Source organism: Octopus bimaculoides, chromosome 13 (assembly GCF_046866305.1).
Source record: "Octopus bimaculoides isolate indiv1 chromosome 13, ASM4686630v1, whole genome shotgun sequence".
Classification (NCBI taxonomy): Eukaryota; Metazoa; Mollusca; class Cephalopoda; order Octopoda; family Octopodidae; genus Octopus; species Octopus bimaculoides.
The window spans coordinates 15,285,971-15,312,202 of NC_142940.1; the positions used below are offsets into that span (position 1 = coordinate 15,285,971).

A 26,232-nucleotide genomic window follows, 5' to 3' on the forward strand; every position below is an offset into this window, starting at 1 on the left:
TATATATATATATATATATACATACATACATATATATATATATATATATATATATATATATATATATATATATATATATATATATATATCCATAGATATTCATATATGTATACGTATATATACATATGCATACAAAAACACATATAAGGATAGACATGTATATATAAGCATGTGTATGTATGCGTTGATATATATATATATATATATATATACTAAAGAATTATATAAAATCTAATCCAATTTCACTCGCAGGTATACATAGAAGCATGCAGTGCACACTTATATACGTTTGCAATTCACCATTCCATATTAGGTTACTGCTTAAATATAGGCATTAAATACAGAGTTACCAATGTGTGCGTTAATGCATATGTACGTATACGTGTGATCGTATCACTGAATATTGTTGGGACATAAAAGCATTTACTTAAATGCACAAAAAATATATATGGAGAGCAATGTGCACGTTTGTATACACAAGACTAAAGGACTATTTGTATCTCAAATATAGATGCATGCATATATATATACATTTATATGTACGTATATGTAGATATACATATATATCTATATATACGTCTGTAAGTGAGTTCTTATTTATGAATATGTGTGTATCTGTGTGGGTGTCGATTCTTATGCTCGCGCGATTGTGTTTGCGTATGAATATACATATATATATATATATATATATATATATATATATATATATATATATATATATATATATATATATATATATATATATATATATATATATATATATATATATATATATATATATATATATATACATGTGTGTGTGTATGTATAGATAGATATATTTATGTGTGTGTACGCGTGTATAAATAACAGTGTATATGTGCGTTTATTTGATTCTTCGGAGATTTTAAATACGTTCAATATTTATGATAAAATAATGATGTAATATCGAAGCCCTGAACATACTAACATATTAACAATCTTATTTATCGAACACATATGATTACATACTTCACTTTAAGCGTTTACATATATATGTGTGTATGTGTGAGTGTGTGTGTTTGTGTGTGTGTGTGTGTGTGTTTTGCGTGCTCATACATCATGTATATGTATATATCCATATAAATTTGTATACACGTATATATGTGTGTTTGCGTATGCGTTTCTAAGATATATGTATAATACATATATCTAAAACCATAATGCGCATTATATTATATAATACATATATTTACACCAGTTAACTTTTTACTTCGCTAACCATTTTTCCTTTGTTTTGTATGATTCCATTTTCGGTTCATTTGCAACTTTCTGCAGTAAAAGTTGCATTAAACTCTAAACGTACACTGTCATAGTGGTTGAAAACGTGTCACGCAGTAAACCTTGTGCTTGGTTTGCAGAAACAGGAAATAACCCACTGCTTGTGAATGTGTTTTTGCATGGGTTTCTTACGATAGCATTGTGATGTTTTTTCTTGTTCTTTCTTTTGTATTCTGATCAGATATTTTTCAACGCAGTGAAACGTCGCATTTGTGGTATAATGTCTGAGATGTGTGTCGTTGGTGTTCATTATACCTCGGCGGTGTCTTTTGGTGAGAATTTCCCGAACGCTATCACGCAGCAAATTTAGCTTACAAGCAAAACCAAATACACTATATATATATATATATATATATATATATATATATATATATATATATATATATATATATGGGAGAATTCACGAAAAAACGACAGACGAAGACAGGTGGTGTAAACAACAAATGGATGTATTAGTATGACGCTCGGGAATAGAGAAAGTCTTCAACGTTTCGAGCCTACACTCTTCAAAAGAAAGGAACACAGAAAGAAACAAGGAGAGAAACAAGGAAAGAAGAAAATATATGTGTAGTATTCACCGATATATATAAATATATATATATATATATATATATATATATATATATATATATATATATATATATATTCAAATATGCAAACAGAAGCAGCGCCAGTGTAATAACGTTATCGGTCATATATACTTAACATAACCACAAGAGGCGCGATGGAGATCATTTTCTCAAAGCGTTAGCTGTTTAAAGGCCTGAAAGTCACTGACAGGCAAGATAATTCACCCCTAATCAAACTTAAGAGCGATGTTCCACTATTTACGTGGATTATCAACATCACTCACGCAGACCTAATCGGAGAAGAACCATATCGCCGGTCCAGACTATACGCTTAACCATGTTGTTGTAATTTCGTATAATGCTTGAACATAACCCGATGTGTCTGCACACACATACGTATCTAAGTATACAAACACACACATACGCACAGATTCATACACATGCACACACTCACTGTCTACCACTCTCTTTCTGTCTGTTTGTCTATCTGTCTGTCTTTCTCCCTCACTCTCGATCTTTTTACATGCACATATATGCATCTACGTTTATAGTTATATTTTATTTAGAATTGAAACTTCGCTTAGTGTCTGTGTATATTCCAGTTCGTGTGTTCATGAGTACGTTGTCAGGTACAGGAAGAGTACAGCTATCAACTGAGTCTATAGTAAGAATTGACCCGCCGGATTTCCTCTCGAAAGAAGGTAAAATTAGTTTGTTTTCTCACTGTGGTAGCAATTGCGAGAAAGGTAGTTTGGAGAACGTGGATGAAAGGGTTAAAGTCGGGCATTTTCATCTATGGCTCTGCACTGGTGAATTATTTCACCTTCCATCTTAAAAGGAAAATAGAGCTAGAGAAGAAATGCCTGATTGCGAAAACGTTTGAGAGTCGATAGAAGAATGTAGCACGGAAGTTCCGAGTGGATCGAACCAGATAAACGCGACACGGGCTTTATCTGAGATATCAGTGGCGAGGCGGGTCTCGTGGGGTCGTGATGAACCCGTCTTTTCACTCAATCCGTAAAGACTTCCGGTCTGTCGTATCATTCGTTTTGTTTATTTTGTGCTAAATGTTTAGTCATCTTTTTGTTTTTCCCATCCGTTTCTTTGACCCCCAATCAGATGTATTGTCCCCTCTGTGTTGGCCCCTTGTGGGCAATAAAGATATAGTATATATGAATTTCTCTCGTTTGTGTACATATGTGTGTGTATATGTATGTGTATATGTATGTGTATATGTATGTGTATATGGTGTTTGTGCACGTGTGCGTATGTGTGTGTATGTGTGCTTGTATGCGTATGTGTGCAAGTGTGTGTACATGTGTGTGCGCATGTGTGTGTCCATGTGTGTGTATGTGTGTATATGTATGAGTATGTGGCCTGTGTGCGTGTGTGTGCATGTGTGCGTATGTGCTTGTATGTGTGCTTGTATGCGTATGTGTGTATGAGTGTGTACATATGTGTGTATGTGTGCATGTGTGTTTGCGTGCAAGACTCTGTGTGTGATGTGTGTCCATATGTTTGTGTGTATGTTCGAAAAAATATTATTTAGGTTCTTCCATGGATCCTATGTTATCCAAGAATGCTTAATCCAATTATAACGTCATAAGAGCAAACTGAACGAAACGTTACAATACTTTTATTCAATTGCGATATTTGCTAGTGTTTGGAAGCCAAGTTCTTGAGTTTGCTATTCAATACGTTGTTTGCGTTCATATAATTATCAACCGTTTCTAGTTTTTATTTTCCCATATGTCTGAAATCATCGACCGTCCGGGTTTCTTCGCCCGCCTTCGTACAGGAACCCAACGTTGTCTCCACTGTATCATTCCATACCTCAACCGCCCGAAACCGAAAGATGATGACGCATCGATAGATGCCGGAAAACCTAGTTCAACGATCGCAGATATGTCCTCAGTAGCCACATCAGAGGAACTGGGAGATCTCTTTGACATGGGTAAGTTTTGATGAATGTTGTAGATACATGCTGAACTCGGAACCATGTGTTTGGGAAGCACGCTGCCCACGCCTGCGCCCATGTTATGTGTGTGAGTGTATTTGTGCGTGTGTGTGTGTGTGTGAGTGTGTGTTTCTTTGTGTGTGTGTATGTGCATGTATGCGTGTGTGCGTGTCTGTGTGCGCTCGAGCATCGTTATAGAGATACAAAATATTATATAATATATGAACTCTATCCAGACTGCTCTTAATTTTCGTCTTCTTTTGGATTCCAGATACTTCTATCAAGAAGTTACCATTCTTTGACACTCCACTTATTAAGAGTAAGTAATAATAAACGTTCATTTTCATATTGACTTCGTAACTGAATCTTTTATAATTTCCTCCATCTCATCTACATTTATATAGTATTAGCATTCAATTGCAAATACCGTTGATCTTTCAGTATGTATTGTTCTTTCACAATGTATTCTAGACGTTTAAGAAGCTATATATCTAATACGCACATATTGCGGCCAACAATTGTGTGCTTTTTATTACACCCACAAAACAGACATAACGCAACACAAACATAAATGTATATACACTCTTTCTCACTCAATGTCTTTTACTCTCTCTCCCTCTCATCCTCACTCACCCACTCATCGTTCCTCTCACTCTGTATCTCTGTATCTCTGTATCTTTCTTTCTCTCTCTCTCACATACACATACAAATGTTTATTTTTCACATTGTTATATGTGTTTGCAGCGTCGGTTCGTTCTTGTTCAGTAATGGATATAGGAATACATGAAAAGTGTAAGTAACAATACAAAACGATTTAATATATAATTGCAATTGAATTAATCTAGTAATTCATCAATATATCTATCTGTAAACATATAATATAGCAAAAGATATGTTATGGGTGAAGGACCGTTGACAGCCGTACTCCTTGTTGACTCTAAACATTTTCACTTAATTATATATATATATATATATATATATATATATATATATATATATATATATATATATATATATATAGGGAGAGAGAGAGAGAGAGCGATAGATATATAGATAGATAGATAGATAGATAGATAGATAGATAGATAGATAGATAGATATGTATGTATGTATGTATGTATGGATGGATGGATCGATCGATCGATGGATCGATGTATAAAATAACGAAGGACGGGGGCTAAACGCAATATAATACGAAAAGGGAAAAGTTCAATTGTCAGTTAGTGAGGTTGCATGGTAGCACCTATATTGCTAAAAAGAAGAGTGAAAGACATTTATAGCCACAAAAAGCAAATAGTATAGATGTGTGTGTGTGTGTGTGCATCTCCCGCATGCGTATGTATAATTGTTGTCCTTGTATCTTCAGATTTACCTGCCGTAGAGACAGTGACTCGTGACGTTCGTTTCTATGACGGAACGTCTATAATAGGTAAGTTACAAAATAAAAATCCCTTTTTAACATTTAATCAAAATTTAGTACTGTGGCCAAACTGTAAGTGTTTCGGTCTATAAAACTGTCGCATACATAGATACACACATACACAGATATATGTACATGTATATGATTTCTAAACGTATGACTTCTATTACCTATTGTTTCTTTTTTCAGAATTGCCATCGATTGGAGCCACACTCCATAATTTTTATGGCATCCATGGACTGACTCCTCCAGACGGTAAGCCCTCAACGCACTATGCCATATCACATGATTCTTAAAACACACACACACATGTGTATGAGCATTAAGATGCATTGATCATCAGAACGCGAAATCATCGATGATCTGGCTGTATCTGCGACAATGGGAAGCTTGTCTCCCTCGTCAGCTCATTAACATAGTTCTTTTGTTAGCTTTTGAGTTGTTTTGACTTCTTCACATTTACTTCAGAGGACCTAATATATGTATTAACTTGTTCTAGATGTTGAGAGCAATACATAAGCCAAACCAAAAACATTCTACGTCAAAGGATGGCTCTACATAGATCCCAGATCAAAATTCGGGAATACAGAAAAATAGCATTCAAAAAAGACATCGACATTTGCGCCCCTAATAAACACCCCAGCTTCAGCATGTTTCCCTTCTATAGATTCAGGGATAATGCAAACTGTAGTCAGCGCAATAGAAAAGGGCCATATTTTATCACAAAATATAAAAATTCCTTTTGAATGCGTCCACCACAAATGACACTATTACAAGGGCCTTAGAATAATACCCACTCAAATATTAAATACGATATCTTCAGAACAGTAACTACCCAGGAATTTATTCAGAACAATTCCAATCAGTACAATTACAAAGACAACAGGTGACTTTTACGTCACTTGACCATTGAAGCGGATTCCACCAACATCCTACTACTGACATACCACTCCTGCATTTTTCTTATTCTTTCTCTTCTTTTCCTACTCCCTCCTCCTCCTCCTCTCCTCCTCCTCCTCTTCTCCTCCTCCTCCTCTTCTCCTCCTCCTCTTCCTTCTTCTTCTTCTTCTTCTTTTTCTAAATATATATATATATATATATATATATGTATATATTGTACATATACAGAATTAATAATATATTTTATCTATTTCTCTTTCAGTCTCACCTACAAACGATACTTATACCAGCAATACTGGTCATGGTAATCGCCAGTGGCACTAAACATCATTGGAAGGTAAGTTGTAATATATGTACAAAGGTTTAACATTGCAGCAGATTCTATTGCGTTCTCTAAACGTCGTGTGTGCAGCGTGTGCGCGCGAGCGTGTGTAAAGTGACATAGTTGTATATATAGGTAGATAGATACATACATACATACATGGATTGATATAGACATCGATGTATAACATATATATATATATATATATATATATATATATACATCACACATTGATACATCACACATTGATACATCACACATGCACACACATATATCTATATATAGATATACGTTGGTATATATGAATATATATAATGTGTGTGTTTGCGTGTTTGTGTGTTTGGATTTGTGAACAAGTGTATATGTGTACGCTAAGTATTATTTTTATTTTGGAAATCCTTATGACTTCTCATCCTCCATATATTGATCACTTAACATTTGTTCAATAAATCTCCATATCCAAACACATTTCCCAAAATAATTTTCCCATATTCTTTGTATTCTTTTGCGTAATTTCCACATTTGTATTGGTGTGAAATTCCTGGGTTTCGCTTTGTTTTAATTTAATTTAATTTAATTACGGATGCTTAGTGTTCTTACATAGAAGAAATGCCACGCATTCCGGCCCTTTATACATATCGTCTTGATTAATATTTAATAATCAACAACCTTCCCAATATATACACATCAGGCAGACATATTGTACTTGCTGCCTATATTTACGAAACAGCGAGCATATTTGAGAGGGAGATCCGTGGCATAGGTACGTCATAATTAGACACTTTTGCAAATTTAAAATTACGAAGTAATGTTTTGTATTCGAATTGTTTTGATCACTTGAGCAATATATATATATATATATATATATATATATATATATATATATATATATATATATATATATATATATATATATATACACATATATACAAATATATATGTATCTATGAACATATATATATATTTGTGTATGTATGTATGTATGCATGTATAGACATACATACATATACACGTATAAACTTGGTGTATTTTTATCTACTTTGCTTTCAGATGTTTGAAGCCATTTGACCGAGATGAGATTTGAATAATATATATAAATTGCCATAACTATACAGTGCAAAGAATTCCTCAGACAGCTCCACCGATTAAGAGAATTCAACAGCATTAAGTTCTGTCGAAGAACACTATATGAATTATCCGGCGTTAGGTACAAAATATGATGAACCACCCGCCTCAATCTATACCTTTTATGTTAAAGTTAAATGAGCAATTTCGTAAATATATACATAAATAAATAAATTTTAAAAAACAGGTGAACAACAATCATAAAATAGGAATTCAATTGTGAAATATTTATGGGCATCATTCTAAATAAAATAATTTTTAAAATGATTGTTGATTCACTCGTTTATGCATTATATTATTCTAGACTTTTGAGAACGTGTCTCTAATAAATGCTATAAACCTATGCTTTGTGCATATCTATCTCTGTCTGTCTGCCTCTCTCTCTCTCTCTCTCTCTCTCTCTCTCTCTCTCTCTCTCTCTCTCTCTCTCTCTCTCTTCTCTCTCTATTTATCTATCTATCCATCCATCCATCCATCCATCTAGATATATATATAAACTTTTGCTTGCTTCAGTCACTGTTGTTGTTGGCACTCCGTCGCTTACGACGTCGAGGGTTCCAGTTGATCCGATCAACGGAACAGCCTGCTCGTGAAATCAACGTGCAAGTGACTGAGCACTCCACAGACACGTGTACCCTGTACGTAGTTCTCGAGGATATTCAGCGTGACACAGCACGTAAGAGTGAGAGAAAGTTGTGGTGAAAGAATACAGCAGGGTTCGCCACCATCCCCTGCCGAAGCCTTGTGGAGCTTTAGGTGTTCTCGCTTGCAGATATAGTGTAACATCGCCTTGAATAGATATAACCGAACACATCAACCACAGTATTTATTTTTTAAAAGCCTGATACATATACAATCTGTCTCTTTTGCCGAACAACAAAGTTACAGGGACGTAAACACACCAACACCGGTTGTAAAACAGAGAGAGGATAAACAGAGACACAATGACATACACACGTAGATGCATTTATACGAAGGGGTTTCTTTCTGGTTCCGTCTACCAATTCCATTCAAGACTTTGGTAGAAGCTTTAGTAGAAGACACGGTCTGAAGGAGCCACACGATGGGACTGAACCCGGAAGTGTGTGGTTGAGAAGGAAGCTCACCACACTGGCACTTGCAACTCAGAAACTTTGGTCGACCAGAGGTTAATGAAGAAGTGCTTCTACTATTGCCTCAGGCAGAATAAAACATTATGAGTGGATTTGGTAGAAGGAAACTGAAAGAATCTTGTTGCGTGTATATCTGTGTGTTTTTGTGTATATCTTCGAGTCGGTGTTTACCCAACACCACCACCACCATTTGAGAACCGGTGTTGGAGTGCTTACGCCCCGTAATTTAGCACTTCCGCGAAAGAGACTAATTGAATATGTATTAGGCATGAAAAAGTGCTCGGGTTTAATTCGTTCGATTAAAATTCTTCAAGGCAGTGCCCCAGTATGTCCGCAGTCTAATAACTAAAACACGCACACACACACACACACACATATATATATATATATATATATATATATAAATGCAACGCCTGTTTATCGAACGCAGGAACAAATGAATATATATATATATATATATATATATATATATATATACATACATACATACGTATATACATATATGCATGCACACACACACACACACACACACACACACACACATATATATATATATATATATATATATATATATATATATATATATATATATATATATGTGTGTGTGTGTGAGTGTGTGTGTGTGTGTCTGTGTGTGTGTGTGTGTGTGTGCATGCATATATGTATATACGTATGTATGTATGTATATATATATATATATATATATATATATATATTCATTTGTTCCTGCGTTCGATAAACAGGCGTTGCATTTTGGTCAATGCTTTGTCGATATCTTCATGTCATCTTAAGCCTTTGGACAGCGAGAAATTACTTGGAAACCCATCGGTTGCACTGAGCTAGAATTTCTAAAGAATAATCTTGTCACTTAATGTTGAACGCCAATTCTACCTGAGAATTGTGGGGAGGAAACATGTGACTCTGGAGTGATCAAAGACTTACTGTAATTCAATGAGTAAGCATTTGAGTTCATCTAACACCTAAATACACATCATTGATACCGACGGAGGACCCGCTTACATATTTATGTATACATACTTATTTCTCTGAAGCCTTGTATGAATTATGTAACTGAAAGTACATTACTATATTTAATTTAAGTTCAGAATTGTTTCATTTTACTTCATGTGGTTAGGCATAATTTTTCCTTGTATTTATGCTTTTATTTAATTAATATGTTGGTACATGTATTTTATTAATATTCCTCTTGCATCAGGTATAATTGTGGATTGAAAGCCAGAAACTTTCCTCAAGAATATAGGAACTAATTTTTTTTTTAGTATTATCATTATTATTATCCTGGAATATTGGTTGCGCGTTTGGTCCGCCTGCACGTGTGATGTGGTCCGTTATATATGTGAGAGTTTGCGGATGTTGGCATGTGCAAAAATCGCACCTCTTTAAAATACTACGATTATAATGCGCTAAATTTTGATCTTGGTCGGAAAATTCTTTACAGGGTTTGATTTTTCAGAATTGGTTCGGTTGCCTCATTACAAGCAGAAACGAAAATCTAATGACAGCTATTACCATCTGCCCTTATGCTATAACTTGGAAAAGAAAGAAACAGAAAAAAAAAAACAAGAAAACCTTATCATGCCGTAATATCCTACTGCCATGATTGAAAACTATAATAAACACACTTTCTATTCTCTCTTACTACCATTCATTATTACTATTATTATTATTATTATTATTATTATTATTATTTTTATTTTTATTATTATTATTATTATTATTATTATTATTATTATTATTATTATTATTATTATTTTTATTATTATTATTATTATTATTATTATTATTATTATTATTATTATTGTTGTTGTTGTTGTTGTTATTGGTGTTTCTTTCTTTCTTTCTGTAGCTTTACTTTTGTTTCTAAGCATTGATTATTTCGGTTATTGTTGTTCTTATTCATGTTTAATGCAACATTTTTGAAAGCTAAAACGATAGGAGTAAAAAGATGATATCAATTTTAATAATGCATCACGTTGAATAGATAACCAGCTTACGGTGAATTCCGTTCTTTAAAATGTATTTAGCTCCATTGATTTTTTTAAAGTGTATTCAATTCTTCTTCTTCTTCTTCTTCTTCTTCTTCTTCTTCTTATTATTATTATTATTATTATTATTATTATTATTATAACCACCACCACCACCACCACCATCATCATCATTATCATTACTATTCTTCTTATTTTTATCGTTGTTGTTTTTCCTCGTATGGTTATTATTTTTGAATATATTGTTTTGATTCTAAAGTGTATGGGTTTGTTATTTTCTATCAAGATAATTCTTGAACAGTTTTACTAACAAATACTACAGGTAAATTTACTGGTCATACTGTAATATCTTTTAACAAAATGCTGCCAATGTATATAATTATATATATATATATATATATATATATATATATATACACACACACATATACATATATATGTGTAAACCTAGTTTTAGTTGGATATTTCACTCTTAACATTTGGCATTTTCAATTGTTCTTCTTTTACTTTATTTATGAGTATGTGTGCGAGTTTGTGTGTGTGTGCATGTGTGTATGAGGGGGTGCAAGTGCTTGCGTGTGTGTGTGCGTGTGTGTTGCATGTGCATGCGTGCATGTGTGCGTATGGAGCGTGAAGCTGCCTACAAAGTGGATAACGGAGTTCAAAGCGTTTCTATGCGGGGGTACGGTCCACTGAACACTCAGTTTCGGGTTCTGCCCACGACGTAACGCCTTGTCAACTGTCTTTCATAGATAATCATTTCCTTAAAAAGGGAAATTGGTAGATGAAAAGTGAGTCGGATGTTATATATATATATATATATATATATATATATATATATATATATATATATATATATATATATATATATATATATATATATATGTATATATATATGTATATATATATATACATGAATATATATATATGCATATATACATATACATATATATATATATATATATATATATATATATATATATATATACACTCACACATATACATACACACAGACATGCATACTTGCGGACAACAAGCTCATGGATGCTTGTGTTTAAATATCGGCTTCAAATTTTGGCTCAAGGCCAGCAAGTTCGGGCAACGCAGTAAGTCCATTACACCGACCCCAATAATGAACTGTTATTTAGTTTATCAATCCCGCAACGATGAAAGGCAATATCACTATCAGCGGAATTTGAACTCAGAACGTAGAGAGACGAAATACCGCTAAGCGATTCGGCCGGCGTGCTAACGTTTCTGCCAGTTTCACAACGTTATGTGCTTAAATATCGATATTTTTGTTTACATTGACACAGTTTTAAAACCATTGCGCAAACAGACAACGGGGCATTCCAAAAAGGATTTTCAATAACTTTGCCGAATTCACGTGACCTGCAACAACTATGATTTTATGAACAGTAACATAGTAGAGAATTCCTCCTTTCATTAACCATTTTGCGGTCCGTTCACTACTACACACGCTTGTCAAATGATCTCTAATATTTTCTATACCTTTTCCTCATTTTATATCCAACACCTTGCGAATGCAAGCAAAGTACAAGAGTACAACGTGGCGCTTTTGTATAACAAAATCAACGGTGTTCCTTCTATGAACCTCAGCTACTGCATCCTAGATTTAACTCCAAACTTCGATTTCGGACAAGACTCCCTTCCTTCTTCATATCAACAACTTACTTGCATTTCATCTAACACACACTCATACACAGATGACAGTACTCTTTATTTATTTGTAATCTTCTTCATCCATACACTAGCTACTCACAATTAATACTCCATTCGTCTTAAACTCATCGATACTTCGAAAATTGGGTTGTCTTATTCTTTTACTCTCTAGAAATAATCATGAAACGGATGTTTCTTTCCAGCGTTGATAATGCTTTTGATAACAGTGTCTCTAATTCTGGTGAATTGTCTACCAAATCCAAGAGGAGAGATTTCGATTTTGAAGGGTGGAAATCCATGATAACGACAGTGATTGAAATTGCATATTGTTTTATTATCGCGATACCTCTAAACAAGTTGATTACAGTGGTGATGTGATCCCTTGGGATCAATATTATAACCCGCTGGTAATTGAGTTGATGTCATCGAGTGAATGCTTACTTACAATGCTTATCTCGTTCTTTGTGCTCCTTGATTAGCCTACATATAGGATTGGAAAGGATGTCGGATATTATGTGAAAACTTGCGAAATGAATACAGCTCAAGTTCTCAGCATCATGTCACCAGTATTTGACAAACTATAACCGAACAATTTCAGTTCTCGTAAGATTTCGCTTAACTCCCTTTGCTGTGCACTATCATTTTCTGTCTCATTGTTGTGTTTAAAAGCAGAAACATCTTACTAACGACATAGGCAATGAAAAGGCCATTCGTTAGCACTTCGGACAAAATTCTTAGCGGCATTTCGTCTGTTAATACGTTCTAATTTCAAATTCCGTCACGTTCGTCTTTGCCTTGCGTCCTTTCAGGGTGGATAAAATAAATACCAGTTGAAAACTAGGGTCGATGTAATTGACGTAACCCTTTCCCTGAAAATTGCTGGCTTTCAGTCAATATTTGAAACCAATAAAACCAAAATCTCACTAAAAGCAGAACGTAGTAATTTTGAAAAATAATAATCTGCTCGTAAAAGTATAGAGAATTGCTAAACAAATAAATGCATAATCATTTATGCATAAATATACATCGGTTTAACTGCCGTCATTACGTATAATCGTATTCTTTGTTAGCTGTGAATATTACGGCAAATGTGTGAGCTGTGAATATTACGACAAATATATAAACATATTTGACGACTGTTTATATATTCTTTGAAAACGAATATATCGTAACAATTATATGACGATGTGGTGTTATACGTAGTTAAAAATTATTATAGCGTTGTTGAAAATGAAAATCGTGGATGTATTTTTTATGGGTCTACAAGAATGCATCGCAGCTCTTCGCTTCGACATTCAAACCTCCGAGTTCTATCATGACAACTTACGGTTTGTTCTAAGTTATAACATAAAAATAATCCTGTATTTATCAAATATCGAGGTCTCGTTCTTTTGCTGTTACTTTTTATTATATATATAATATTATGTTTGTTGGAGTCATTAGACTGCAACAATTCTGGGGTAATACCTTCAATAGATTTTAGTCGAATGCATCGACCCAACTTCGTAAATTGTTTGGTAAGCCTGGTACTTATTCTATCAGTGTCTTATTGTCGAAAGGCTAAGTTAAAGGGACGTAAATGCACCAACACATGTGAAGGGTTAGTGAGGATAAAAAACAGACACAGAGACACAGATAGAAATATAACACACACACACACACATACACACATGTACACACGTGCACATATATATATATATATATATATATATATATATATATATATATATATATATATATATATATATATATACAATGAGCTTCTTTCAGATTCCATCGGCCAGATGCAATCACCACGCTTTGATCGACCTGCGGCTATAGTAGAAGACACTTGCACAAGGTGTCATGCAGTGGGACTGAACCCAGAACCAGGTGGTTACGAACCAAGATACTTACCATAGAGCCACGCCTGTGCATATATATCTCTCATCTACCTTCTATGTATTTCTGTCGTTGTATTGTGCGGCCAAACTGGACCTCGGCCTTGAAGGTCTAAGACGAACATGTTGCCCCCGCCCATACATATTGTTTTTAAGTCTTGTATTCTAACAGTCTCTTTGTTGAATAGCTAACAGGAATACGAGTTTGTAAACTAACCAACATCGGTTGTCAAGCAATGGACAGAAGGCAAAAACAAACAAAAAGACATACATACATACATGCATATATAAATATATATAAATATATGTGTGTGTGTATGTATGTATATATGTATGTATTTTTACTCTCCATTCTCTCTATGTGTCTCCCTCTCTCTCTGTCTCTCTCTCTCTGCCTCTCTCTATGTATGTGTGTATATATATATATATATATATATATATATATATATATATATATATATATGAAATAAATAAGGTGGCTAGACGCAAAAGGGGAAATAATTCACCGCCACGAAAATTGACCAATGGTGTAGGGGGCACCCACATTGCTAGAAACGAGAGTCATAGGATCTCTAGCCACAGAAAGCATATATCCTATGCGATGGATGCCGCGCGATGGGGCTGAACCTGAAACATTGTAGTAGTGAATTAGAAGTTCTCACCAACCCCAAACAATTATCGAACTTTCTGGACTTTTGAAACTCCGAAAACTTGCTAATTTATAAAACTAGAAGGCAAATTAGCGCAATTTCGAGTGAGTAATATTATATTCTAGTCGACATAAAACAACTTAAGCGGGCATTAACGTTATTTTCATATTCATAATCTATTATTGCAGACTTGTTTCATCATGTTAAAGGTTTTATGATAATGAGATAGACAGCGGATGGAGTTTATTGAAAAAATTGGTAACAATAAAATATATAGTAAACATAACTCCGCGTAGGTTACTGCTTGTCTCTTTATTCTATTCTCTCCCTCACTTTCCAGAGATTCTTTCGCTTCCTCTCTCTTGCTTTTCTCCCCTTTCCTCTCACTTGTCTGTCTGTCTCTGTCTGTCTCTATCTATCTAACAACCTATCTATCTATTTATCTATCTATCTCTCTGAGAATCATTACTTATACTGCCGTACAATCACTTCGTGTCTCTCTCACTCTCTCTCTCTCTCTCTCTCTCTCTCGCTCTCTCTCTCTCTCTCTCTCTCTCTCTCTCTCTCTCTCTCTCTCTCTCTCTCTCTCTGTTATTGTCTTACTGACAGATGAAAATTACAAGAACTTTCACCAACTTTGCAGAATTCACCTCAGAATTTTTTTTGTTTTTAAGTCTCGTTTTAACTCCATCGCTACCTTTTGCCAAACTGCAAGGCTACGGGGCTATAAACAAAGGATTACAGGTTGTTAGGCGGTGGAGGGAAACAAAAAGCAAACACAAAATACCTTACTCATTATATATATGGTTAAGTAAGGCGGTGAGCTGGCAGAGACGTTAGCACGCCGGGCGAAATGTTTAACGGTATTTCAGGTGTCTTTAGGTTCTGAGTTCAAATTCCGCCTAGGTTGACTTTGCCTTCATCTTTCAGGGACGATTCACAAGCGGCCCCCGTAACCTGGCGGTTCAGAAAAGTGTATAATAAGTAACCAATCTTAAAAGACAACATTAGCGCAGGAGCGAGTTCTTTCGACAAAGCAATTTAAGACAGTGTTAGCCTTCGACGATGGCTAAGCCGGCCGAAACTTGAAGTCACTATCAACATTGTATATATAAGTTATGCATTGCCGAACGCAAGAGAATCCTAAAAGACTCCCACGTGCGAGGGAGCATCCTGGACTCCAGGACGGATATTTTCGGGCCAAGCTTGCATTTTAGAAGATCCCTGCAGGCCTTTTGGAATCCGCAAGGCGACGCTACAGCCGGAAATCAATGTCCAAGGCTGAAGGGGGACAATCGTTTGACTTCGTGGTTATTTGGTAACCGCAAGATGGCGGTGCGGGCGAAGCTCGATGGCCGATGGCAAAGGGAGATAATCATCTAGCATTTACCTTTATAGCGAGGCATTCCTAAGGGGCCAGCTGTGTTTGGGGTCGGAAGATACACCATAAGGCTAAACCCCTTATGAGCGAAACAATAAATCATATTATCTCTGGCTGCCCAGTCCTGGCTAAGAAGGAATATATTCACAGACACGACAGAGCTGGAACCTGTATACACTGGAAGCTATGCCAACATTATGGAATAACAACAGAAAAAAGATGGTATAAACACACGCCAGAAAAGGTCACAGAAAACGAGAAAGCAACCATATTCTGGGATATGCCAATACACACAGATAGAGAAATTAAGGCAAATAGACCAGATATAGTTGTCAAAGATCATGAAGAAAAAAAATGCTTTCTAATTGATGTATCAATACCAGCAGATGACAACGTTTCTCTAAAAGAAATGGAAAAACTTTCAAAATACAAAGACCTGGAAATAGAGATAACTCGAATGTGGAATCTAAAAACAGAAACAATTCCTATCATAGTCGGTGCCTTAGGTATAATAAAAAAATATTCAGACAAATACATAACAAAAATAGCAGGACTTACAAATATATATAACATACAGAAAATTGCACTACTGGGTACTGCACACATTCTACGCAAAACACTTTCAATACAGTAAACATAAGAGCACCACAGCAAACCACAGCACATACCCAAGGCGCACAGAGCTGCGCTCGGTCGTGAAGTGAAAGCACGTTATAAAAATAAAACTACTGAATAATAATAATAATACTTTTTACCATACAAGGCCTGAAATTTTGTGGGAGGAACCAGTCGAATGCATCGATCCTAGTGTTTCACCGGTACTTAGTTTACCGACCGCGAAACGATGAATGATAAAGTCGACCTCGGCGGAATTTGAACTCAGAACGTCGCGGCAGAAGAAATACCGCTGAGCATTTCGCCCAGTCTGCTTACGATTCCACTAGCTCGCTGCCTTATTATTAGTTGACGAATAATAATATTAATAATAATAATGATAATAATAATAATAATAATAATAATAATAATAATAATAATAATAATAATAATAATAATAACAGAAGGGATGCTGCAAGGGCTCATACGGCTATAAAGATCAATTATTGATCAATAAAGCCGCAGAAAGAAGAAAGGCCTCAGTATGGCCTGGGTGGACTACCAAAAGGCTTTCGACAGTGTTCCCCACACGTGGATTCTGGAAACACTAGCCATAAACAAGGTGGCACCAATTATTATAAGATACATAAGGCACTCAATGAACAAATGGCAGACAGTGCTACAGCTCCAAACAAAAGAGGGACTTGTGAAAACGAAAGCCATCCCCATTAGAAGAGGAATATTCCAGGGAGACACGCTCTCTCCACTCCTGTTCTGCCTGGCACTCACACCTTTAACTGAATTGCTGAATAGAACTGGATGCGGTTACAAATGCTACGGAAAAAACAGTCAGCCACATTCTATATATGGATGACCTAAAATTATATGCTAAAAACGACAGAGAGCTAGAAACATTACTACAGACAGTACACGGCTTTACCAAGGAGATAGATATGAAATTCGGATTAGAAAAATGTGCCAAAGCAACCCTGAAAAGAGGAAAATTAGTTAAAAGTAGCAATATAACACTAGATAAAGCCAATGAAATAAGAGAACTAGACGAAAGCCAATGAAATAAGAGAACTAGACGAAAGCCAACCATACAAGTATTTAGGAGTCAATGAACTAGATAGGATACAACATACACAAATGAAAGACAAAATAAAGAAAGAGTACTATAGACGAGTTAGATCAATACTAAAAACAGAGCTCAATGCTAAAAACAAGATAATGGGTATCAACACTTTAGCTGTCCCAGTTATAAGCTACAGCTACAACATCCTTAACTGGACACTAAATGAACTATCTAAAATAGACAGGAAAACAAGAAAAATAATGACAGGATATAGGATGCACCACCCAAAATCTGACATAGAAAGGTTATATATACAACGCACAGAAGGTGGCAGGGGTCTTATACAGCTAGAAACCTATTATAAAATAACCACCATAGGACTGCAAAAATACCTACTCCAGAAGCAAGGAAAACTAATACAAATAGCCACAAAACACGAGCAAAACAAAAAACTGTTTTCAGTATATAAGGAAGCTGACAAATACAAACAAGAAATCAATCTACCTAACAAATACGAAGAAGAAGAAGAAGAAGAAGAAGAAGAAGAAGAAGAAGAAGAAGAAGAAGAAGAAGAAGAAGAAGAAGAAGAAGAAGAAGAAGAAGAAGAAGAAGAAGAAGAAGAAGAAGAAGAAGAAGAAGAAGAAGAAGAAGAAAAGCTATAAAACAAATGAAATCCAAACTAAAACTAGAACAGCAACGGACCATGATAAAACGATGGCAAGAAAAGCCCCTACATGGTAAATACTGGGCTAAACTAAATGCAAAAGAAATAGACAGAGAAAAATCCCAGCAATGGTTGAGAAGCTCGGGACTCAAAGCAGAGACTGAAGGATTTTTAATTGCTGCACAAGACCAAAGCCTCCCCACCAGAAATTACCAAAAACACATAATGAAAAGAAACATAACAAGTAACTGTAGAATATGTGGAGATGGACAAGAAACAATAAATCATATTATCTCTGCTGCCCAGTCCTGGCTAAGAAGGAATATATTCACAGACACGACAGAGCTGGGACCTATATACACTGGAAGCTATGCCATCACTATGGAATAACAACAGAAAAAAGATGGTATAAACACGCGCCAGAAAAGGTCACAAAAAACGAGAAAGCAACCATACTCTGGGATATGCCAATACACACAGATAGAGAAATTAAGGCAAATAGACCAGATATAGTTGTCAAAGATGATGAAGAAAAAAAATGCTTTCTAATTGATGTATTAATACCAGCAGATGACAGCGTTTCTCTAAAAGAAATGGAAAAACTTTCAAAATACAAAGACCTGGAAATAGAGATAACTCGAATGTGGAATCTAAAAACAGAAACAATTCCTATCATAGTAGGTGCCTTAAGTATAATAAAAAAATATTCAGACAAATACATGACAAAAACACCAGGACTTACAAATATATATAACATACAGAAAATTGAACTACTGGGTACTGCACACATTCTACGCAAAACACTTTCAATACAGTAAAAATAAGAGCACCACAGCAAACCACAGCACATACCCAAAGCGCACAGAGCTGCGCTCGGTAGTGAAGTAAAAGCACGTTATAAAAATAAAACTACTGAACAACAATAATAATAATAATAATAATAATAATAATAATAATAATAATAATAATAATAATAATAATAATAATAATAATAATAATAATAAAGAAAGAGTACTATAGGACTTGTGAAAACGAAAGCCATCCCCATTAGAAGAGGAATATTCCAGGGAGACACGCTCTCTCCACTCCTGTTCTGCCTGGCACTCACACCTTTAACAGAATTGCTAAATAGAACTGGATGCGGTTACAAATGCTATGGAAAAACAGTCAGCCACCTTCTATATATGGATGACCTAAAATTATATGCAAAAAACGACAAAGAGCTAGAAACACTACTACAGACAGTACACGGCTTTACCAAGGAAATAGAAATGAAATTCGGATTAGAAAAATGTGCCAAAGCAACCCTGAAAAGAGGAAAATTAGTTAAAAGTAGCAATATAACACTAGATAAAGCCAATGAAATAAGAGAACTAGACGAAAGCCAACCATATAAGTATTTAGGAGTCAATGAACTAGATAGGATACAACATACACAAATGAAAGACAAAATAAAGAAAGAGTACTATAGACGAGTTAGATCAATACTAAAAACAGAGCTCAATGCTAAAAACAAGATAATGGGTATCAACACTTTAGCTGTCCCAGTTATAAGCTACAGCTACAACATCCTTAACTGGACACTAAACGAACTATGTAAAATAGACAGGAAAACAAGAAAAATAATGACAGGATATAGGATGCACCACCCAAAATCTGACATAGAAAGGCTATATATACAACGCACAGAAGGTGGCAGGGGTCTTATACAGCTAGAAACCTATTATAAAATAACCACCATAGGACTGCAAAAATACCTACTCCAGAAGCGAGGGAAACTAATACAAATAGCCACAAAACACGAGCAAAACAAAAAACTGTTTTCAGTATTTAAGGAAGCTGACAAATACAAACAAGAAATCAATCTACCTAACAAATACGAAGAAGAAGAAGAAACAACAAAAGCTATAAAACAAATGAAATCCAAACTAAAACTAGAACAGCAACGGACCATGATAAAACGATGGCAAAAAAAGCCCCTACATGGTAAATACTGGGCTAAACTAAATGCGAAAGAAATAGACAGAGAAAAATCCCAGCAATGGCTGAGAAGCTCAGGACTCAAAGCAGAGACTGAAGGATTTTTAATTGCTGCACAAGACCAAAGCCTCCCCACCAGAAATTACCAAAAACACATAATGAAAAGAAATATAACAAGTAACTGTAGAATATGTGGAGATCGACAAGAAACAATAAATCATATTATCTCTGGCTGCCCAGTCCTGGCTAAGAAGGAATATATTCACAGACACGACAGAGCTGGGACCTATATACACTGGAAGCTATGCCAACATTATGGAATAGCAACAGAAAAAAGATGGTATAAACACACGCCAGAAAAGGTCACAGAAAACGAGAAAGCAACCATACTCTGGGATATGCCAATACACACAGATAGAGAAATTAAGGCAAATAGACCAGATATAGTTGTCAAAGATCATGAAGGAAAAAAATGCCTTCTAATTGATGTTTCAATACCAGCAGATGACAACGTTTCTCTAAAAGAAATGGAAAAACTTTCAAAATACAAAGACCTGGAAATAGAGATAACTCGAATGTGGAATCTAAAAACAGAAACAATTCCTATCATAGTAGGTTCTTTAGGTATAATAAAAAAATATTCAGACAAATACATAACAAAAACACCAGGACTTACAAATATATATAACATACAGAAAATTGCACTACTGGGTACTGCACACATTCTACGCAAAACACTTTCAATACAGTAAACATAAGAGCACCACAGCAAACCACAGCACATACCCAAGGCGCACAGAGCTGCGCTCGGTAGTGAAGTGAAAGCACGCTATAAAAATAAAACTACTGAATAATAATAATAATAATAATAATAATAAGACTCATAGAATAGAACCAGGGCGTATGTTTATTATTGGCATGATAATTCTCGCAAGATACAACAAATAAAGGGAGCGGCAGAAAGATTACCCCGATTTGAAAGATGAATAAAAACAAAAAACAAACATGAAGACACAAGAAAAAGCGATGCTATCCATTCCAGGCCATGGCGAGTACAAACCTGAAACAGAAAAAAATACGGCATTTAATGACTTTCTTACAAATACAAACTTTCTTCATGCATTTTCATGTGTTTGTTTTATAACAACCTTTGAAATCGGGCCAACCTTTCTGCCGCCCCCTGTATTTGAAAATTTGAATAAAAAAGCTAGTTATATATTTTGACAATATGGCGCTCACTTAGTGACCCGGGTGTTTGTCTCAAGATTATTGAGTCACAGATCACATTCCTAGATCAATGGGCGTGTTGCATCCCTGGCCTAGGCACTTCATTTCATGTTTTTTTAATGTCTACTTAGCTGGAGATGAGCGTCGTCTGAGTACAGGTGCTACTCACGTTTATTTTTTGTATGAGGTCGTATCTGTCTTGCTGGGTTAAAGGACTGCCAGAGCAGCCCCCATTTCTTTTAGGTATTAGGTCCCGGTTGTGCCGCGTGGTTAAGGAGTGGGAAGTCCCAGAATGCTTCATTGTCTGGTTAGTGCTACATACGTAAAACGAAAGCAAGTACCAGAAACGTATGAGACTCAACCGTGTCATTCGCTTGCGAGTGACGTCTATCCTAATGTATATCTGTTTGTTTTTTTACTATTACGAAGGTTTTACTGGTTGCTCCCTATTATACCGCACTCTATCTTCAACATCACTGGCACCAGCATACGCAGGAACAGGAATCAAATATAATATCGCTTCTTCCTTCACTCTTCACCACCAACAGTTATTATTTCTGATGTGTCAGCATGTAGGAGACACAGATTGATAGACAGAAGCACATTTCTCCGATTGTTCTTATAAAGCCCAGAGTTATTCAAGACATTACCACCACGACTTGTTTATAAACGAGAATAAGATTCGGTTATGATTTTAATCCATGTCTTTGCATTGCTTGTTTATTCTACGCAGCTAGAATAATAGTGTTTAGATTCAAAGTAAGAAACAGAATGGAGAGACTGGACTGGCACAGCTAATAAATTCATGGGGGTGAGTATGTTCAGAAACGTATGTTTGTAAGTTGGAGAGGCAGTCATTTATAATTTCTTTTTTTTACGTTTTGTATTGTTATATTCGTTTCTCCGTATTTTTGTCTTGTTAAATACATCGCAAGAGGAAAGAGTATAAAGCAATAACATTTGCGACTATTTGCTTTTTCTGACAACCAGAATCTATGTTGCGTTAGTTTATTTAGTCTTTATTCCAAGTTTCGAAAACCATATTCCTGTGCGTATGTATGGTATAAATTACTTTTCTAAGTATTTTCTCTAAATCTGTTTACTTCGATTCATACATAATACATACATATATACATGTGTGTGTGTGTGTGTGTGTGTGTGTGTGTGTGTGTGTGTGTGTGTGTGTGTGTGTGTGTGTGCGTGCGTGTGTGTGTGTGTTTGTATGCATTTGCTAGTGTAATTCTCTGTGTAGATTGTTATTTGTGAATGGATGAACATGTATACGAATATATTGTAGAATGTCATTGTGCTTATATGTGTGTGCGTGTATATATTATTCGTGTATGTTATTCTTTCAGATTCCAGAATACATCGGCAAAGACTATAAGAAATCATAACAAAGATTCTCAGCCGTTGATTATTAATTCTGCAGAAACCATTCGTTGGGAAAATATATGGTAAAGCCTCATGAAATTAAGCAAACGAAGAATACAGGTACGCTCATCTCCGAAATCTTCTTCCACTTCCTCGACATCCTTGTTGTTGTTGTCATCGTCGTTTTCGTTATCATCATCATCATCATTTTTCTTTTCTTCTTCCTTCTCTGTGCCCCTCCTCCCCTTATAATCAGCAATTTCGTCGTCGTCGTCGTCGTTTTCGTCGCCGTCATCATCATCATAGTCCTCATCATCTTTGTCATCTCGTTCATCAAATGCGTTATGCCAATTCTTTAGATTCTGATTTCAGTCCTCACCGTAGCCAGGTTTGCCATTCACCCTTTTGAGAATCGATAAAATAATCTACTACTACTACTACTACTACTACTACTACTACTACTACTACTACTACTACTACTACTACTACTACTGCATACTGTGTGCTTCAGATTTTATATCCTGTATGGTCGGGCCCAATTTATGAACTGGAGGCGCTGAAGAGAAAATGTTACAATCTATGTTATACAAGCTATCCCAAACAGAGCGATATTCTGAATTAGGTGGTTATAAAGGTTGCCTAGGCAACTGGGTAAAGTCGCAGAAAGCTGATAACCAATGGCATTATTCCAGTTTTCATAGTTCACTTTCTGCTGGTTTTGAATTCCAGATCTTTTTACTAAGATTCTCTATGACTTTCACAAGGCACTTTTTCCCGATAATATTATTCTTCAAGGCGGCGAGCTGGCAGAAACGTTAGCACACCGGGCGAAATACTTAGCGATATTTCGTCTGTCTTTACGTTCTGAGTTCAATTTCCGCCGAGGTCGACTTTACCTTTTATCATTTCGGGGTCGATAAATCAAGTACCAGTTGCGTACTGAGGTCGATGTAATCGACTGGCCCCTCCCCAAAGATTTCAGGCCTTATGCCTAGAATAGAAAAGAATATTGTTATTCTTTAATTCAGTTATGCGTTTCAGCCCAAATGGTTGTGGCCATACTGGGGCATGTCGATAAATAACCAACTTCTATCTTTCTTGTCCTTCGTAATGATACTAGACTAATTTGGCTTTATCTTTCTACTAGTGTGAATAGCTATTCAGTAGATTATGGTAATATCCTTGCGGCAAATAACTGTGTGTAGCTGATGAACGTATCATCTCTTTGCTATCCTGATCTTGTAATTTCTCTATTTCTTCCATTGCAGACACACTGCTGCCTTTCAGACTACCAATGAAAATGTTGTCTATGGTCTCTTCTAGTTTTTCACAAACCTTTGTAGATCAGTAACGCCTTTCATAGTGACAAAACCTAATTGTGAGATTCCGATACGTTTTGTAAACTGGGTATATTAGGCTACTGCTTTCATTTTCACTCTCGTGCTCCTTAGACATTTGTGGATCTTCTACTGGATCTTAGACATTTGTGGATCTTCATTTGTGAATCGTCTGCTGTTTTCTCTTTAGACACGTTCCATTCATATCTTCTCCTTCCAGGATTTCTCTATTTGCAGCCGGCTTTAGTGTTTTGCATTCAGGTTCACTAGTTTAAAACAAACGACAGTAAACTTGTTTTCCATCTGTGGCGTGTCTGAGGTACCAAATTAGTTTTTGGAATAGCTTTGTTTTGTTCTTGATTGAGGACATCATGTATATTCTTTTCTTTTCTACTCTAGGCACAAGGCCCGAAATTTTGAGGGAGTACGCAACTGTTACCTAATTTATAGACCCCGAAAGGATGAAAGGCAAAGTAGACCTCGGTGGAATTTGAACTGAGACCTTAAAAACAGACAAAATACCGCTAAGTATTTCGCCCGGTGTGTTAATGTTTCTCCCATCTCGCATTGTTATCATCATTGTCATTATTATTAACAACGAGGTCGATTCTACATTTCATCCTTCAGGGGCGATAAATTAAGTACCAGTTGAACACTGGGGTCGATGTAATTGACTCATCTCCTGCCCTCAAATTGCTGCCCTTGTTGAAAAATTTAAAGCCATTATCATTATTATTATTATTATTATTATTATTATTATTATTATTATTATTATTATTATTATTATTATTATTATTATTATTATTATTATTATTATTATCAAGGTAGTGAGCTGGCAGAATCGTTAGAAGGCCGGGCAAAATGCTTAGCGGTATTTCGGCTCTCTTTATGTTCTGAGTGCAATTTTCACCGATAAATAAGTACCAGTTGAGCACTGGGGTCGATGTAATCGATTTGCCCCTCTCCATAAATTTCAGGCCTTGTGCCTAGAGTAGAAAAGATTATTATTATTAGTAATAAAATTATCATCATTATTATTATTTGGTTGGGTGGCATAATCCGCAAAAACATTCTTGTAGTTATGGAATTTGAGAAAAAAAAAAATTCCTGTAAAACTTTATTCATATCACAAATACTTTATTTGACAATTTTCTGGTCATCCTGATCATTTAAGTTACAAAACTGCAGTAAATACTGCACATTGTAGATATGTTTAGTAAATGAATCATATTTCATTGGACTTCGTCCTGGGGCATGATTTACGCTAGATTTCATTATTTGATCATTATTTCATGAGGTACTAACATCTAATGAAATATAATCACTTTTCTTTTTTTTCTTTTTGCCTGACATTTCTGAATATAGAAATTCAACGAAATCCGTATACCGAACCATAAGTAAACGAATTAAGTTTTTTTTTAATCATCATACTTATATGACATTCCGTGATATATATATATATATATATATATATATATATATAGATAGATGGATAGATAGATAGATAGATACACACGCACATCTATATATGTACATATATATATATATATATATATACATATATATATATATATATATATATATATATATATATATATATATATATATATATATATATATATATATATAGATAGATAGATAGATGGATAGATAGATAGATAGATACACACGCACATC

General features: G+C 35.1%; 1 protein-coding gene across 2 annotated transcripts; it reads left to right on the forward strand.

The window, feature by feature from the left end:
- Positions 1-3,253: 3,253 nt before the first annotated feature.
- LOC106871839 (uncharacterized) lies at positions 3,254-7,857 on the forward strand. 2 transcript variants are annotated; one of them, XM_014918556.3, is made up of 7 exons: positions 3,258-3,822; positions 4,097-4,144; positions 4,570-4,617; positions 5,192-5,254; positions 5,435-5,500; positions 6,408-6,482; positions 7,518-7,855. In XM_014918556.3, the coding sequence occupies exons 1-6, from the start codon at positions 3,618-3,620 to the stop codon at positions 6,467-6,469; spliced, it is 492 nt and encodes a 163-aa protein (XP_014774042.1). In that variant the 5' UTR covers positions 3,258-3,617; the 3' UTR covers positions 6,470-6,482; positions 7,518-7,855. The 2 variants fall into 2 exon arrangements, with proteins under 2 accessions (XP_014774043.1, XP_014774042.1); XM_014918557.3 differs by lacking the exon at positions 4,570-4,617 and having other exon boundaries at positions 3,254-3,822; positions 7,518-7,857.
- Positions 7,858-26,232: the final 18,375 nt, after the last annotated feature.

What these genes read in the sequence shown, in the direction of transcription:
- LOC106871839 (XM_014918556.3), top strand. Translation starts at nt 3,618, where the DNA reads ATGTCTGAAATCATCGACCGTCCGGGTTTCTTCGCCCGCCTTCGTACA. An exon ending in TATAGGAATACATGAAAAGT is followed by an intron (nt 4,618 to 5,191) that starts GTAAGTAACAAT and finishes TTGTATCTTCAG; the next exon opens with ATTTACCTGCCGTAGAGACA. An exon ending in TGACGGAACGTCTATAATAG is followed by an intron (nt 5,255 to 5,434) that starts GTAAGTTACAAA and finishes TTCTTTTTTCAG; the next exon opens with AATTGCCATCGATTGGAGCC.